The 18,014-nt window shown below is 39.6% G+C and overlaps 2 protein-coding genes across 2 annotated transcripts; both read left to right on the top strand.

Moving 5' to 3' along the window:
* Positions 1–495: 495 nt before the first annotated feature.
* LOC115679946 (uncharacterized) lies at positions 496–11,154 on the top strand. The gene is made up of 9 exons (XM_056319878.1): positions 496–1,040; positions 1,133–1,225; positions 1,535–1,639; positions 3,284–3,433; positions 5,173–5,271; positions 5,353–5,481; positions 7,091–7,270; positions 8,150–8,266; positions 10,792–11,154. Exons 1-9 carry the CDS (start codon positions 717–719, stop codon positions 10,954–10,956), a joined length of 1,362 nt encoding a protein of 453 aa, XP_056175853.1. The 5' UTR covers positions 496–716; the 3' UTR covers positions 10,957–11,154.
* A 688-nt stretch (positions 11,155–11,842) lies between these two features.
* Positions 11,843–17,671, top strand: LOC115679956 (actin-related protein 2/3 complex subunit 4). The gene is made up of 8 exons (XM_030603687.2): positions 11,843–11,991; positions 12,237–12,302; positions 13,109–13,161; positions 13,451–13,478; positions 13,645–13,719; positions 15,060–15,164; positions 16,160–16,249; positions 17,068–17,671. The coding sequence occupies exons 1-8, from the start codon at positions 11,989–11,991 to the stop codon at positions 17,155–17,157; spliced, it is 510 nt and encodes a 169-aa protein (XP_030459547.1). The 5' UTR covers positions 11,843–11,988; the 3' UTR covers positions 17,158–17,671.
* The last annotated feature ends 343 nt before the right edge of the window (positions 17,672–18,014 follow it).

Below are 18,014 nucleotides of genomic sequence, written 5' to 3'. Positions count from 1 at the left end.
CTTGCCTGAGGCTGGCGGAGGTCACCGGCGATGGCCACAAGAGGGAAGAGAGAAAAAGAAAAAAGGAAAAAGAAAAAAAAAGAGAGGAAAAGAAAAGAAAAGAAAAAGGAAAATAAAAGAAAGTAAAAAAGTATATTTAAATTTTTTTTACTAAAATACCCCTTTTCCGACGTCGGAATAGTCACCGGCCGACCAAAAGTCCTTATTTGAGACTAATAAACCATTTCAGGCCTTTATTTGAAACAAGAATTACTTTAGATTCTTATTTAAGGAAATGAGAGCACTTCAGACTCTTACTTGAAATTTTTCCTTAAAGATTTAAAGACTAGATTAGATATTTAGAAATAATTCAAAAATCGAATTATAAAAAGAAGTCCGAGATAATAATAGAAATGAACAAAAAAAGAGAAAAAACATCGCCGGCCCGAAGGCAGGTCATCAGCACGAGCAGATCACGTGACCTCCTCCTCCTCCTCCTCCAACTGCTCTCTCTCTCTTCCCACATTTCCACCGTCCCCTCTGTCTCTCTCTCTCTCGCGTTCCCGTCCTCGATACTGCTCCGGCCCTTCGCTCCCCGCCGCAGGACGATGCTTCCGGCGACGCTCCGATCATCGCCTCCGGCGAGCCCCTAGCGGAAGCTCCGGCTCCGGCTCCAGATCTCTTCCCCCCGTCGCCGCCGCCGCCGCCGTTCGCGTTTAGCCCCGCATGAGGGCGCGATGGACGCGCATCAAGCGGCGATGAACAAGAAGAAGGTCCCCGATTGGCTCAACAGCTCGCTTTGGATCTCGGCCCCGCCGCCGCCCGCCGACGATCGCCCCCAGCGCCCCGCGCCCGATCCCCTCGCGGCCCCCGCCGAGCCGCTGACCCGGCCGCCGGTGCCCGTGCCGCCCCCGTCGGCCGCCAGGCGGGAGCAGCCTCCGCCTCCGTCGCCGCCGGAGCCCGAGGTTGAGGAGCCGAGGGATGGGGACGGCGGCGAGAGCCGGGAACCCGGTCGTCCGTCGGCGGAGGAGATGTCCAGACAGTCGCAGCTCTTGGCCGAGGTGAGCGAGTCTGTCTTGTCCTCTTCCTCTGCGGCGAAATGGGTTGTTTAGGGAAGTTGATGTGTTTCCTGGCTGTGTTTGGTGATATGCAGCTGTCGAGAAAGGTTGTAGATATGCGGGAGTTGAGGAAGATTGCCTCTCAGGGCATACCGGACGGTCCGGGAATTCGTTCCACTGTGTGGAAGGTATCGTGCGCTACTTCCTTCAGTCTGCTTTTCCTCCTTTATTTTCTGAGGAAAATTGTGGTCTTGGATAGGAAAATGCTCTACTCTTCGTTTGTATGTTGTTCGTTCTGGTTTTGATGAAGTACAGTGTAGATTCTTATTTTATGATATTTGAAGACCTTACTGAATTAAGCAAATTGCATTCTTACCCTCATTTTGGGTTAATCTTCCCCACTTTTATTTGCAAGTTTTTTTAGACGAGTGTTTCTGCATTATAAGTGCTTTACAATCTATGAGACTGGGTTTAATGGACTAGTTCTGGTGCAACAGCTTTTGCTGGGATATCTGCCGGCTGATCGTGGGCTTTGGTCTTCTGAGCTGGCAAAGAAAAGATCTCAGTACAAGAATTTTAAGGGAGAGCTCTTAATGAATCCTGTAAGCAAATGGATAGTCTATAGCGTTGTTGTTTTTCCACATTTTGCATTCCATTTGCTTGCAAGAATAAGGTTCCCCTATCACCCCCGCTGATAGGATGCATATCGTAGGGAAAAAGAAGAGAGGCAATTAGAGGTAAAGAAGATGTTGATAAATTTAATTTCCCGTCCCTGATAGGATGCATATACAATGCATAGTCATGAAAAGAAAATATAGATAATGTATTAGAACGTTCTTTGCTTGGTTAGTTGAGCGCGAGTTCTTTATATATTCTCTCTTTCCCAGTACAAGCTAGTTGACTATTATAGGCTGCTTGTTCTTAGGGATATACCAGAGTGAAATCACATCTGAGACATGGAAGGGAAATCGTAACTCACAACTCTCAGATTAAGGTCATGCCAATGGAAGGAATTAGGATTGGACTAGTCTTGGCCTAAAGAAAACAATTGACATAAGACAAGATTGTTCCCTTTTATCTCTGATTATGTTGAGATCCTGAGACCATGCTGCCACTAGAAGTAGAACTTCGTACTTCCTCAAGAGAATCTCCTAAGCTCATGTTGACAATTTTTCATACTAATTAGGCAGGTCATTGCCCTTCTTATGTAGTCCCCGATTGAGCAGGTGACGCACCAATTAAACCCTTCTCTTTTGTCAAGATAACCTTTGGATTTACTTCACGCACCACTTAAGAGAAAGCGAGAATGGTAATAGCAAAGTGTTCTGACGGAATAATTTTCTTCCATTTTCTCCCGTTCTTGGTTGGAAATGAGATGGGCTCCGAGATAATTGTGTCCCCAGTTTCCGTCAAATTTCTTCTTGTTTCGATAACAAACAGAGGAAGTACTTCTTACAAGCCAAGCAGAGGAAACACTTTGTTCTGTAATTTTACCTTCCCACTTCTCTTCACTTTCCTGATCAGAACACTGCATGCTTGACTGAAATGTCAGAGGTTAGAAACAGTCGGTTTGTCTTTCTGTTTGTTGTAGTGATATCTTGAAGGAAGGACAACTCATGTATTTTTTTAACTTAACTTCCCTTTTCTATTCAAATCCTTTTCTTCTGGGGCATATATCATTTCGAGTTGACAATCGGCTATCTCTGTCTGGTTTCATTGCCTAATTTCTGTAAGGGTCCATTCAATTCATGAAAATGGTTTTCATTTATGAAAGATTTTCTTTGGAACAGTAGTTGTCATCTCATTAGAGGTAGTAGTGCTGGTGGCTGTCTAATCAACAGTGGTTATGCCGTCATTATGTTCGGTGATGGTTACTATGGACAGTATAGTGGCGATGATGGTCAATCAGTCATTGATGCTTTGAATCCTCTGATAGTTGTTGAGAAATCCATAGTGGTGGCCGATGATGGCGCCAATGTAGTGGTGACTTCTTTAGTGATGATAGTGGTGATTGTACAGTAGCCACCGAATTATAGTTATTGAGGTAGTTTCGAAAAAGAACTCCTGTGCCTTGGTGTCAAACATGGAGACCTCAAAAGATAGCCTTTAACCTATCATCAATTGCTGATTGTTGTCAGGAGATTGCTGCATGATGAAGCTATACTTTTCTGTCCTGATTTTGTTTCTTTGTGGTTTTCAACCTTTGCTCTTTGAAAGAGGAATCTGACCTTTTCCATCCTGGTCAGTCAGAAATCACAAGGAGGTTGGAAGACTGCACAACTTGTGACAGTGAGTTACGGTCAGACACCAGTGGGATGCTCTCAAGATCAGATATAACTCACGGAGAGCATCCATTGAGTCTTGGAAATACCAGTATATGGAATAAGTTCTTTCAGGTATGAAATGTAATCATTCATTTAGTTTGTGTTTGCTTTGACCCTTACCCCCTCTTTTTACTTCTTTCACGTGTACTTTGTAATAAGCGGATGCTTGACTTGTTTGCTCTTTTCTTTGATGATCAGCGTACATGATTTCATGAATGGTTTGGCATCCCCTTGATGCCCTTTAAATGAATTACCTAACTATTAAAAAAAACTGACATGATTAATCTGATTGTAAAATTGTGCTGTTGGGATGAAAAAAGGATTAGAACATAACATGATCTTAGTAAAATTTGTATGAAGCAGAAAATACGATTATTAAATGGCATAAACTTTTAGATCTGTGGCAGTTTGCAGTTATTGACAAAGCCAAGGGTAGATTTAGTTAGATTAAGGGGGGCCTGCTGCACAAGTGAAATACACATCGCCTTGAGATCAGGATGGTACTCCTTCAGGTGGACCAGTGGTTACTCTGATCTTTTGCTTCAGATAGTCGAGGTTATATAGATTGCAAATTCTTGAGGTGACCATTGTTCCATGTGAGACTGAATTGGTAGTTTATTGCTATCCTTGTTAGTTTGTTGCCATCTTTCTCCATCATGAGATAAGCTCAGAGTAGGTTCTCCTAGTTCAACTCACCAAACATACTAAGATGGAAGTAGGAACGAGGACTATATGATAATGTTCTCTCAGCTAAATTAGGGAAGGCTAACTAATCACCATTTGATGGAGGATTTTAAGGGTTAGCATGATGGGTCAAGGCATAAGATTGCCTTGTTAGTGGCACGGTGTCTTGCAAATGACAGTAAATTGGGAGGGCTTAGACCGGTTCATTAAGTATGTTAAGCTAGAACTCTTTGTAACAGTTCTTGATGGGTTGTGATACACCCAGACCCAGGTTTCTGGTGAGTGGGCTTAGGGGTTTCTGGCTGTGGGGAAGTAAATGGCTGCATCAGATTATAGCATGACTTGCTTTATAATAATGTGCAAGTGCGGCTGTTTCATGTTGATGCCTCTTGAGCTGTGAAGATATGCTACACTTGAGGCAAGTAATGGGCTGCTCTTATGATGTATGAATTGGTAATTGGGTGAGTTCTACATGAAAGTCATTTCCAACTTAACTGATTTAATGTTGCTTACACAGTAGGTCATCCTTTTCTTGTGGAAGGTTAGGTCCTCTTTGGTGGCTGGTCTGTATGAGCACCTCACAGTTATCAACTCAACAAGAATTAGTTTAGTCATTGTGAAATTAACTAGCCTGACTTCTGCCTTATACTGATTTGAGGATCTCATCTGCATTGTAAGACATATATGATATATCTGAAGCTCGGAATCCTTGATAGTTGAAATTCCTTAGTTCTGGTTCATGATGTGGATAATTGTTGTTACTGTATGTTTGGATAGGTAAAAATAAATGAACTATAGGGCACCAAGGGGGGACAAACCCATTACAAGAGAGCTGAAGAAACCAAAAAAAGAATTGTTATCTCTGTATTAAACAATCAGTGTCAAAACTATCTATATGCATATGCATAGCCAGAGAAAGAATGTGATGTCCCAAGACAGTAATAATGTGAATAATCTGCTGTTGCTGTTGCTGAGTTACCTGGGTTTGTAAAGACCACAATGGGAGAAGATAGATCATCTTTCTGCTTTAGCTAATGATTCAAATCCTTTATGCCAGTGAACTTTCATGCTACCTTTTAAGTAACATGTATACAATTATGAGAAAAAGGCATACTTCAACTTTGTAGGATACAGAGATCATTGAACAGATTGACAGAGATGTGAAACGGACTCATCCAGACATGCACTTTTTCTGTGGGGACTCGTCATATGCAGAATCTAATCAGGTTTGTTTTTGTCATTGACTCAAGTTATAAATGGAAAAAGAGGATAATTGACTGGCTTTATTGTCTTCCACGTCTCAAAAGGAAGCTTTGAAGACAATTTTAATTGTATATGCAAAGCTCAATCCTGGCGTAAGATATGTCCAAGGGATGAATGAAATTGTGGCCCCTCTATTTTATGTGTTCAGAAATGATCCTGATGAAGAGAATGCGGTATGTATTTTTGCATCTCTTTTAGCCATGTTTTACAATGCTTTAGCTGTCCATTGATTTAACGTCTTGACTGGGTAGCCTTATTCAAGGAGGTTTTGTGGTTTGCTGGTATATGTTGTTATTGATTAGAATCAGTGTTGTAAAAATCATCCGATTCATGATTCGAATTGCATGATTCAGTTCGGTTCACCCATCGAACGACTCATCTTGCACTCTTGAATCGTTAGTGAATTGTACGATTGGGTACAAATCATACATTCTACAATTCTCTATGGTTTAGGAGAACAACCACACTTTGCGTTGTTGGGCTTTATCATAGTGGTTGAGCTCAAAAGTATTGGGGCATACAGAGAAAATGGGCCGAAAATTGAAAAGAACAATTGTTAAAAAAAGGAAAAGGGAAAAAAAAAAGAAAAAAAATGTGGAAGCATGCTAGAAGACCTTGGTTTTCTCAGCCCTCAGGCTAACGAAGGAACTTGGAAAGCTGCTAAACTGCTTCTCGTCAGTTATTGACCAGCTGTCACTGGCTATGACACCAACCGTTGCACCTCTGGCGACAATGCCAATGATTGCCGGCCATCGCACCTCCTTTGACTCACAGACTCAGGCCTTTGACCCTCCTGTTTAGCTTGTTTAAATCGCACGCTTGCGCAACAGTCATAGCATGAGTATTTAAGATTAGTCTCCTCTCTTTAGCTGGCTTCGGTAGACTATTTTGAATTTGTTTTTTGTGTATGTAGAGGTTTTTAAGTGCTTTTGACAGTGTTTTTTTTTCTTGCAAGTGTTTAGGCCTTTTTCATTTTGCACCTTTATAATATTCAGAAGTTAGAAGTTAGATTGGGTATAGACAATGGAGCAGTGTCATTTTTGGGTATTTTTATGTGTTTTTGGCACTGAGTAGCTTAATTTTAGTAAGAAACTTGTTCGTTGGAGTATTTTTTTACCACTTTTTACTGAATCTTACGATCCATGATTCCTTTTAATAGACGATTCAGAAAATAAGTTCTAAGATTCTCAACCAGAATCTTGATTTAACAACACTGATTAGAATTATATGAAGTTATATCTTAGGTCGTCTATAAATCCATGGGCAGTCTTTCCTTTCTGTTTTGTGGGCATGGTGCTTTTCTATATCTAGTTTGAGTAGGAACTGGCTAATTCTTGTATCTGTTGCATGAGGATTTTTGTGCAGTAAAAAGTTATTTTGCTTATACAAACTCGGAAAGAGTGAATCAAAGGGAATACCTTGATATATTTTTTTTTTCGATTATGCTGCCTTGATCTTGTTTGTATTAAATATTAAATAACTGAGATCGTTTTGACATTTTTTTCTGGGATGGAAAATTACTTCGTATCGCAGTTCTTTCAGTAATTGGTAATGTAAGTATCACCTAGTTGAAGCTGTGATTACCATATATTTTCTACTTAGGTAGGCATGAAACCTAGCTATGCTAACTGGGGAGTGATGCATCTTGCACTAAATCTTTATATCTATGATTCTTTTCTCTTATATATTTATGTGACTGCAACTGCATGAAGAATCTCTTGTATATGGATCCATTAGCATTTTTATGTCCTGATTGCTATTTTTTATTCTTGGATCACACAGGCTTCTGCTGAAGCGGATGCTTTCTTTTGCTTTGTTGAGTTGTTGAGTGGATTTCGGGATAACTTTTGTCAACAATTGGACAACAGTGTTGTGGGAATCCGGTCAACAATATCCAGGTTGTCGCAGCTTTTGAAGGAGTATGATGAAGAGCTTTGGCGTCATCTTGAGATTACAACCAAAGTAAGTTTGTGTGTGCACTTGCATACTCAGCATTTATTGGTCGAATACTTTTATTCTCGGCCTCCTGACTGGATATTAGTTGTCTACTAAATATTTTACTTGACTGAAAGAGTGAAACTGCAGTCAGGCAGGGCAATACCCTACTCGTGAGTATATTAGTGTTGTATGGCCCTGATGTCATTTTTGTTTTCACTGAAGTCAATTTTAAATGCGTATCTGATAGCTTTCTATATTTATAGTACAATCTCTCCCCCGACCAAAATAATGTATCTATTGTCTCTCTTTTTCTCTTACATTGTGCATCCTAAATGAAGTTGTATTTTTTATATTTACAAATGAATTATAGATGTCCTTGAAACGGAAAAGATATAATTTTGTGGAGGTAAGATTCATTTCCAGCAGCTTATTCTATGGACTAACAATCCTCCAGCATCCGAAGCTGATAGGATCCCAAGTGCTTTTGTGTAACATCAGATGATATAGGAGCTTTTACATGAACATTTCTAACTGTGGTTCCAACCCCAAGAGCAAGCTATTTTTCATTGAAGATGGAATATAATGAAGCTTGGATATATTTTATTCTGAAAAAGGACAAGTACGAAACTTGGATAGGGAATATTGAGAATATGTGCTATTAGCTACAATGTGCTTATAATAAAGATCTTTCTCTGGTTGTATATGTTGGATAGGGTTTTAAGTTGCAATATATCCTTGTTAGTTTCCTTTCAGTGTGCAAATGGTTATTTGGACAACCCTACTATGGGTCGCTTTAAACTTTTAAAGGCTTTGCCAGATGCTTCTATAATGTGGTTTCCTTTTGTACAAGAGGTTCAGTTTTTTTTTTTTTGTTTTCTAATCCCTCGTTGTCTTCAATGTCAGGTCAATCCCCAGTTTTATGCGTTCCGATGGATTACTCTCCTCTTGACCCAGGAGTTTAATTTTGCAGACAGCCTTCAGATTTGGGACACACTTCTAAGTGACCCTGATGGTCCTCAGGTAGGAACTTTTCTTTTAGAGTAAATTTGCCAAAGGTATTTGGTGGAGTTATGTGAAATCATGTCTTCCTGACTTCACGAGATGCTGGTTCAATTGAGCAGAGTTAAGATAGATGAGAGAACCTGAGATATAACATGACAGTAATTCATGCTTACCAAAGTCTTCACTGAACATTAGGCTCAGTTTTTTATTCCCCAAGAGTGCTTCATCTGCTAGAGCTGTGAGGGCCAGAGTACAATCTGTAATTTCCTTTTTATGTAAGAGTGTCAAATTAACTACAGTTGGGATTAGTTCGGGGTACAAGAGAATTTTTAGTATCTAATGCAAGGGAAATGAAGTCAGACTAGCATTGATTAGGTGGATTCATCTACCTAAGGTGCCCTTCCTCCATTATTTGTGGGGAAAACAATAGAAGAATGTAATGAAGAAAGAAGCTGCAACTTACAAGCATTTGCCCCACTGCCACTTCTATCCGAGGCACAATTGTGGGAGATTAATAATTTTGTTCACTGATTTTTTTTAGCCATACAGAAGTTGTATGCGTGATTGGAGGAAAGCTGCTCGACCTTTATGACAGCCTCACTTTAGGCAATTATTCCCTGCTAGAAAAAAGGAATCTGCGAAGAAATGGGTTCTTCCACCGTCACTAGGTTGAGGAGTAGGTGGTAGGGAGTGTTGGCAGTAGTGATAGTTGGTTGTTGGAGGTTGTGGTCAGGACAGAAGACAAGTTGTGATGATGTGATATAATGGTGGTGATGTAATGGTGGTTGCGGTGATATGTTGGACGACCAAAGATCGAGGGCAAGAGTTGAGATGAGAATTGGGTATTTTAATTTGAGAAAGGTGCAATAGGATGTGATAAACTTATTTATAGACCGTTGAATGAGTCTTCAACACTCTACTTTGGTCAATTGATTCTAAAGCGTATAAAAGTGCAAGTCAAGCTTAATCTCTTTGGCAGTGACATTTGGCCATCGATAAACAACACCTTTTCAGTTCTTCACAAAATCAAGTACGATTTTTACCAGAAAGGAGGAGTACAACACAAGTTCTGTAGATAATTGAGTGGCAAATTTTATTCCGTGAATCAATTGAAAAACAAAAATCTAAGTTAATGTAGATGGAGGAAAAATCTTGAACTTTTTTTTTTCTTGCCGTCGTAGATCTCATTTTTTTTTTCAATTGGTGCTCAAAATCAAGCTTGCCACTCTATGAATGACCAAACCCATGTGTTTTATTCCTTGATTATGGTTGAAATGCTGCTTGATTCCATGAGAAACCAAAATTATGCATCTATCTCAAAATGTTTAGGACTTCACTTGACCAAAAAGTAGAATGTTCAGGACTTAATTGCCCAATGGCCAAAATGCTTAGGAGGATTTATGTTGACTTTGTCCCTTTTAAACTTTTGTCACAGGTAATATAGAATAATGGCTAGTTGTGGAACGGCAGCCCTGTCATGTTAAATTGGGAAAGACTGGTCTGCATGACAGTAACATTGAGAATCGAGGTTGTGTTGGTAGATGTGTTTTATGAATGATGCATGGTGGTGGAGGTTGTCATGTAATGGAGGAAGATGATAAAATTGTTGAGGCGAAGGTGATGCTGTTGCAGTGATGTTAATTAGGCCATGGCATTGGTTCGGGTTGAGATGGTGGGAGGGTATTGATAGCGGGGTGCTAAAGGTGATGGCAACTTTGGGCGATGGTAATTACTAGAGAGACGGTTTGTAGGAGGAGATTGCTATCTCATGGTTATGGCAGTGTTATGCTCATTATATCCTTGTTGTAGTGGTGACAAAAGCATCCTGTTTTTCTCGAGAATTTAGGCATTTTTTGCCATAATTTTCCTTTGTACCAAGATTTGCACACTTTCACATGCCAAGGCATTACATTGAAATCAAATCTGTGTTTAGACTATTTCATACATTTTCAAGGAGTATCGTCGATATTTGACTATTGGCTCCTGAAGAGCTTGGTTATCGACACATGGTAATTTTCCATAGGAGCAACATGGTAATTTTCTATAGGAGCACTTTCACCACTGATAATTTGCCTATATAATTACAATTATTGGATTGACTTAATCTGCTGTAACAATAATTTTACAATTTCACCATGTGTCATCCATTGATTTTCTCTGTCTGAAGGTTTGCAAAAAAAGATACTCCAGTCAACCATTAGTTGAAAGTTGAATCAGAGGCTAGAAATTGGTAGAAGTTGGTCCCGACTCGTAATCAAATAAGCATGAAGAATGAGATGTATGTGAATTAAATTCTGTAAGGTACTGAGGCTTGGCATGTTAATGAGCTGAATGCAATCCATTTAAATTTAACAACACTCTTCCCGAACAATTCTGTATGATCCTTCTCAAATTTTGAGATTTGCCTAATGTTCTCATTTGATTTAGGAGGTTTATCTGAAATTGGGTGAAACAGCTGCACTTATCATGTCAGGTTTATGAATTTTCAGTGACTACTTCTTGGCCATTGATAGCCTGGTAATGTAATTTCTGTTGCATTTCAGGAAACTTTGCTCCGAGTATGTTGCGCTATGCTGATTCTTGTTCGGAGGCGCCTTCTAGCTGGTGATTTCACTTCCAATCTTCGGCTGCTCCAGAACTACCCTCCCACAAACATCAGTCATCTGCTGTACGTGGCCAACAAATTGCGCGTCCGAGGATCAAGTTGATACAGCAGCCCTTGCTTTCCTTCTGCTTTCTCTCTCTTTCTTTTCCCTTTTGTTTCCTCGTCGATCGATGCTTCTATGTTCGGGGATGTAAATGCTATTGTCATTGGCCAAGCGGAGATGCTTAGCCAATTTCATTCTTTTTCTCTTTATGAACTTGTATCTAATCTTCTCTTTGCCTCAAGTTAATTTAGCTCTCTCTCTATGTACGAGCCAATGTCATCTGTTTCTTTTTGCAGCTGAATCAGCTGCTCACGGCATTCATTCTTGTGTTGGGGTTGCTGCTCATTTTTGGCCTTCGAGCTGCACCAATATAGGTCGCTGCCCTCAAAAAGCAAAGAAGGAAATATCCAGTGCACGTTTTCGATTTTGGACCTTTGCATTTTCACGTTGCATTGAATTCCATTGCAAAATAACTCCTAAGAAAAGTACCAAAAAAATACCAGAAATACCAGAAACATATCTTGAATGTCATTTTATTACCATTTTTGTACCTCCACGTTCCTAGATTGACAAAAAAACCAAATTGCCCTGAGGGAGAGCGAGTGAGTGAGCGTATGGTGGAAGCGGTGTCGTGCCACCCTAATGTCACTAAGTCGGGATCGGTCGATCTAAGCGAGCCCACATAGGGGTCTTCCGACCCTATGCAAGATAGATCTAACTCGGGATTGCGCCACCTAAGGCGAGCACCCAATAGTCGCCGGGGTAGCACAACCGCGCCACCCGGCGGTCACCACAACACTGTTCGCAAGCGGCAATGACAAAGAACCTCTTTTTCTCATCGGTGATTATCTAGTTTAGTACGACGGGTCTTATCACATCCAAATAGTCACGTGATTTGATGTTAACCATAATAAACTTCCAAAGCTTTTATACCAATAAAGCATCAAAACGACGACGTCAAGGTCAAAGCCCCGCCTCGAGCCTCTCTCACCGCAGAAAGCAGCAACGAACGCAAAATCGAATAGGCGTCGGGAAGAGCTCGAAGATTCTCAGGGATCGGAGAGCAGCAGCAGCTTCGAATCCGCGGCGAAAATGGTGAGCCCTCAGCAGCTTCGATTCCGGCATTCCCTCGTCGATCACCTAGGGCTTCCGAGCTGTTGTTTGTTGTCGATCTTCTTGGGGTGTTCCCGGGGGGAAACGATCGCGACGAGATCGCCGCTTTGTGTGCGTGCGGAATGGAGTTGCCTGGGAGCTTTTAGATCGTTCGAAATGGTTTTGCGATCGTCGATCGGTTTGATTGATTGATTCTTGTTTCGCTGGCGTGCGTGCTCTTTTGGCAGGCCAACTCGCTGCGACTGTACTTGACTTGCATCCGGAACACTCTCGAGGCGGCCATGTGCCTGCAGGTAACCAGAATTTGCACAGTCCCGACACGTTTTTGGAACTAGGGTTGAAGCAGTAGGCTTTTCTCGCCTCTGTGGTGTTGTGAAGGATTTTTCTCCAGTTTTAAGTAGTTGTAATGGCGGAAAGTTGCGGTTTAATGCGGGCAATGAACGTTCGAGTCGCATTATCGTAAATCCAAATAGCTTTCGCTCTTGATGCAAATGGATAAAGTATGTGTGAGCTCCAGGTAGTGCACACTCTCGTTACCCATCGTCGCGTTTTGGTTGAGACTAACGTCACAAGCTCCCACGGAGATGTTTGATTACGGACCCGTCGATTTGGGTTTCCTAAAAGCTCTCTACTTTTGCTAGATCAGGGGCCATCTCTTCTTTCTTTCAACATTTTTGCATACTTAGGCTCTCCGTTTGTTTCGCGGAAGATGAATGGCTTGGAAAACATTTATCACATACATAAATGAATGAACGGAAACCATTTTCATTATTTACAAAAATATTTAGACGTAAATTCTTGTGGATAACGAAAATATTTTTCACTGGCTAATTATTGCAAGCGTTACAAGTGATCATTTTTAGGAAAATGTTTTCCAAACCATTCATTTTTCGCGAAACAAACAGAGCCTTAATATCACTCAGAAATTCCGAATTAGTTTTCTTACCAATATGGCTTGCAGCATGATTTAGTTGTAGTTGCCTTTTCTAAAGCCTCGTCAACTGTAACATAATCCTTTGCAGCTTCTTCTCGACCAACTGTACAGTGATGGATTTTTTATCTTGGCGCACCTGATTTCTTGACTGTTTCCTGATTGCAGAACTTTCCTTGTCAAGAAGTTGAGAGGCATAACAAGCCAGAGGTTGAGCTAAAGTATGTCTATGTCTCCATGGTTGGCAATAGCCAGCTTTTAGAGTATCTTAACTCGGAATTAAATAGATGATATTCTTATGTGCATAGCTCTATTCAATCTAACAGAGTGTTATTATTACCTCCATCGGAAGATATGAATGATTCTACAGGCGTTTAGGATATGTATTCTATTTATTGAGCATGATAAGTACTCTCCCTTACTATAGAGCTTCAAATGTACTCTTAATACTAACTAGTTGCTTGTAGATGTCTCACGTGGGAGATTTTATACCATTTTTCTATTTTGCAGGACTAGTCCCGAACTGCTGCTAAAACCGGTAAAAGCATTTTCAGTGAGATATCATAGCTGAGTAATTCTTTTTTTTTACTTTTACCTTTTGTCATTAGAAAGGCTATCGGATTTATCTAGCAAAAGAGAGGATCTATTTTCAGCAACTCTTGTACTTTGTCATTGTATAATTTTTGTGTTGAATCTCTTTTCAGATCTTGATATGCAGAAATGAAGCTGAAAAGTGCTTGATAGAAACTTCTATTAATTCATTACGAATAAGCCTCAAGGTAACACTAAACTCTCTGTTTGGCATCTCTCTTACTTGGAAGCTACTTTAAGGGTTTATCTAGAATTGAGGCTGTTGACACCTATTTTTTAGCGGGTCACGACAGAGGTACTTTAGTTGGCTCATGTTTTTGCTATATTTGAAAAGTGAAGATGTAAAGCCCTTTCCTTTTAACTGTATGCAACAGTATTAAAATCCTGATCATGCCACTTAAAGTTTACCTTCATTCAAGTTGACTAAAATTTCATGCTATTATGTATTTTGCATCCTAATTTATATCATAGTGTTACCTCTATATAAATCATGTTTTGCACTATTTTTCAGGCTAAATACTCAGGTTTATGATTGAGTGCCTTTTGGACACTACTAACTGGAGTATGAACTGGTGGATGGTCTTTAAATCATGGCTAATTGAGTAGGAAGGATCATACATGAAATCGGTTTATTACATGTAGAAGTTTAAGATGTTTGTTCAAGTGGAGTAAAGACTTGGAGTTGAGTATGAGTACCTCAAACTACAGTTTCCGTACATCATTAGGCTTTGTATGCCAGTCTCATTCACTTTCCATGTGCTGGATACATTTTCGTCGAATTTAATTCTTGATGATTGTGTATGTTATTGTGGATGCAGATGATCTCATCATTATTGAATGAAAAAAGATAAAGAACTGCATCATTTGTGACCAAAAATATAATAAAATAACCAAGAAAGCATTATAGGAAGCCCGTGAGTAACTAGTCATGTTCTCAAGGATCTTGTATGGAGAGTAGATTATCATACTTAATGATTAAATATGCTGGTAAATCCCCTTAGGTTCCTGCATCTGGACTGCCAGAGGAAGGATTTTGAGGTGGATCTGCATCTTTAAACTTTCGACTATATAGAGGAAAAATTTGATAGTCAGACACATAGCTTTAGAAAGCTTGGATAGAGTCTGCTGAAAGTTAATGCATTAGATGTTACATTTGTTCACATAATTATGGTATCTGCATCCCACTTTGGCAATGTGAATAATAGCAAGAATAATCAGAAAAGCAAGCATCAGATAGAATTGGACAGTGATGTGTAAAATATTGTGTTCTGGTAACATGGCTATCTGATTCTGAAATATAATGATGTGTTTCCTGGTAACGTGATTATCTGATTCTGAAGTATAATGATGTGTTTCCTTGCTTCCCATTTATATTGAATTGTTCAATGTGGCATTTGCCAAACCTTTAAGTACCTGCCAGGTGATTGGCATAGCGTGCCCTCTTCAGTCTCATGATTGCATTTGAATTTGGCCACCTAAGTTTGGTCTCCTTGCTTTTTTTTAAGTGTTTTTGTTTACTATTTGCTAGGTAAAACAGGCAGATGAACTTGAAAACATATTGACCAAGAAGTTCCTAAGATTTTTGTCAATGAGGGCAGAAGCATTTCAGGTGTTGAGGAGGAAGCCAGTACAGGTAGATATACATTTTACACCCTATAAAGATGCATTGCCCAATATAAATTGGGAATGCCCTATTGAAGACATATTCAGACATTTTTTCCTTTTTGGATGTAAAGGTTGCATTTGCATCTGATTTAGGGCTTATCTTAATTCGCGCATTTGGCTTAAGTCTTGATTTATTGATAATGCAAGCTATTTCTCTAAATTCTTTTTCTAGGTGCATCCTTTTCAGTTTACTTAGTGTTCTAGAGAGAATAGTAAGAGATAGTCTACTTGATGTATGACAACCATCATGACCTGGATCTCCAGCACACTTACGCACTTAGCTTTTGGTACAGGATTCAGGGAACAGGTACCTAATAGGGTACATCACTTGTCATACCAACATAGCAGTACAAATAGGGTAGGTTCAGTGGTAGACTAATTTGGTACAACAATCTTGGGAGCATTCATTTGGGATCATGCACTGTTAATTGTTGGAGTTTAATAGTTCTTTCAGAAGGCTTTCTTTTGAAACTAGAGTTGAACTGCATAGCTTCAATAAATCAAAAAAGCACTAAAGTCGCTCACTGAAGATATATTCTATAATTTCAGAAGCCAGAATCTTTTGAAGAGTAAAAAAATATTTGTTTAAGATAAACCCACACCACGAGATTCCTTGTCAATATCTTTAAATTACTTAAGGTCAGAAGACAGTAGTGGCTGATAATGACTGGAGCTTTCAGCAACATGCATGGTAAAAGCCAAACAATAGCAGGCGGTCAAACTTTTTCATGTAGCAGTATCTTTATATGTTAATTTGTTTGTGGATTTTTCTGTTTTTCAGATGGTAGAAGTAAACTTCCTGGATAATTATATTGTACTTCTTTTTAGGCTAAGAAGGCTTCCAGCGTGTAATACGGCTCGAGAGATTTACTTTTGCGACTTACTGTGTTCATTTATAGAGAGCAGACTTTGTAGTTGCTTCTGAGCATTGTGGATTTATCTATTTCCTGCCTTTGCTTGAAGGGTTATGACATAAGCTTCCTCATTACGAACTACCACTGTGAGGAGATGCAGAAGCATAAGCTTATTGATTTCATTGTGCAATTTATGGAGGCAAGTTTTTCCCATTTACGCTTGGTTCTTCGGTTTGTGGTGAATAACTCTAAATACAATGCTTTCTCGTGGACATATTAACACTGGTTACTTTTCTTCGCCTTCCCAGAGGTTCTTGATTGAAAAACTTGGATTTTTTTCAAGAACAAAACCATTTCCCTGCCAGTTCAACCTTTCTATTATCGTTTATGACTAAAGTTGATCATTTACCAGATAATGCTGCCTTCTATGATCCAGGCAATTAATCTGGAAATAATTCTCTGGACATGTTTACCTGATAAGAGAGGTTTCTTCCCATGAAAAAAGAAGTAGCTCAAACACTAAATTTTTTAATCAAGGCATCGCTACTTTTCCCCTAAAAAATGTGGAGATGGCAGATGGCACTATGAAAACGTATGGTCCTATTTTCCTTTGCATAGCATGACTGCTCTTTGAAACTAATGGGTGTATTGGAGTTTGGTTTACAGCTGTGTGTCTTGGGAGGTGCTGGCTAGATTACGTGGAGCCATATTTATAGTTTACCTGGTTTTACGAGTTTTCCCTATTCTGTGAGTTTGAGACTTTTTCTTTCATGTACATCTTTAAGAAGCCTAATGAAATAAATTATTAAAAGGAAATAAATTTGATAGCATAAACTATAGACGAGGGAACAACTCATGCAGGTCACAGGATTGACCAATTAGAATGTGTTGAATGCAGCGATGTTAGTTAGGGGTCAACGGGCTCAATTTATTTTGTCTTTGACCCCTGGTCCTGGTTTGGTTTTTCTTTTGTTATGAATCCTTTTAATGTTCGGATTGGGGTCTTGCGAATTGCAGGATATAGATAAAGAGATAAGCGAACTCAAGATGTCAGTTAATACGCGAGGAAGGTTGGTCGCTGGAGAGTTTCTGAAGCAATTTATCTGACCCTTCTTATTGTGCATTTTATTCATGAAGTTGGCCCTTGAAAGATTTTGTCAAGCCGAATTCTCATATCCTTGTGATGCAGCCACAAGCTCAGACCGGCATTGTCAGTCCCTTGCTGATTCCTGTTTGTGAGTAAATAGTCATTTTGCTTTCAGCCAACAAGAAGGAGAGAAAGGAAGCGCAGATTGTCATATAGAACTGTTTTGAGCATGAAGAAGATAAGACTTGATTATGTTTGCCTGTTTAAATGGCTGTATAGTATTTGATTTGTTAGAATTGCTAATCGCTCAGTTTGTTAGTGACCTATATTTTCTTATCCAGATGGTCCCAATGCCGATTTCTACTTTTAAAATGGGCAAAAGCTCATGTCATATTCCTGGAAAGTACACTCGTTTAGAGCTCCAATGTGCTAGAGCAAGTATAGCATTGTAAACCCTGGACTAGCTTTGGAGCTATGCGTGGTAGTACAAGCATGGATGATAGATATGGTGATAGACAAATTTTTAAGGTGCGATATTGTACATTGTTTTCGTTCTGAATCCAACGGCCGACAATTGATATTAGACGGTATGAGGTGACAAGATTAAATAAGGTACTTGAACAGACAATTATCCACTTGTTTATAACCCGATTGACCTCGTGATCTCTGGTAAGAAGACCTCTGGATCTTTAGTTTGGCTTTGGATTATTGGGATAATACATGATAGGTCCCCTCTTTATAACTTGTGTGGTTTTGGCAATTGGGTCCTCGAACTTCAAAATATGTTTTTTGAGTAAGCTAAATTTCGTCAGTCGTTCAAACAAGTTCATACCCTCTTAAAAACACACTGTTATGTTGCTGTGCCTGTTGACATGGT

Source organism: Syzygium oleosum, unplaced genomic scaffold (assembly GCF_021117445.2).
Source record: "Syzygium oleosum isolate NSW1041296 unplaced genomic scaffold, Sole_v2.1 Sole_v2.01, whole genome shotgun sequence".
NCBI classification, from domain to species: domain Eukaryota; kingdom Viridiplantae; phylum Streptophyta; class Magnoliopsida; order Myrtales; family Myrtaceae; genus Syzygium; species Syzygium oleosum.
Note: the sequence above shows the minus strand (reverse complement) of the source record. Positions and strands in the feature narration are given on the sequence as shown.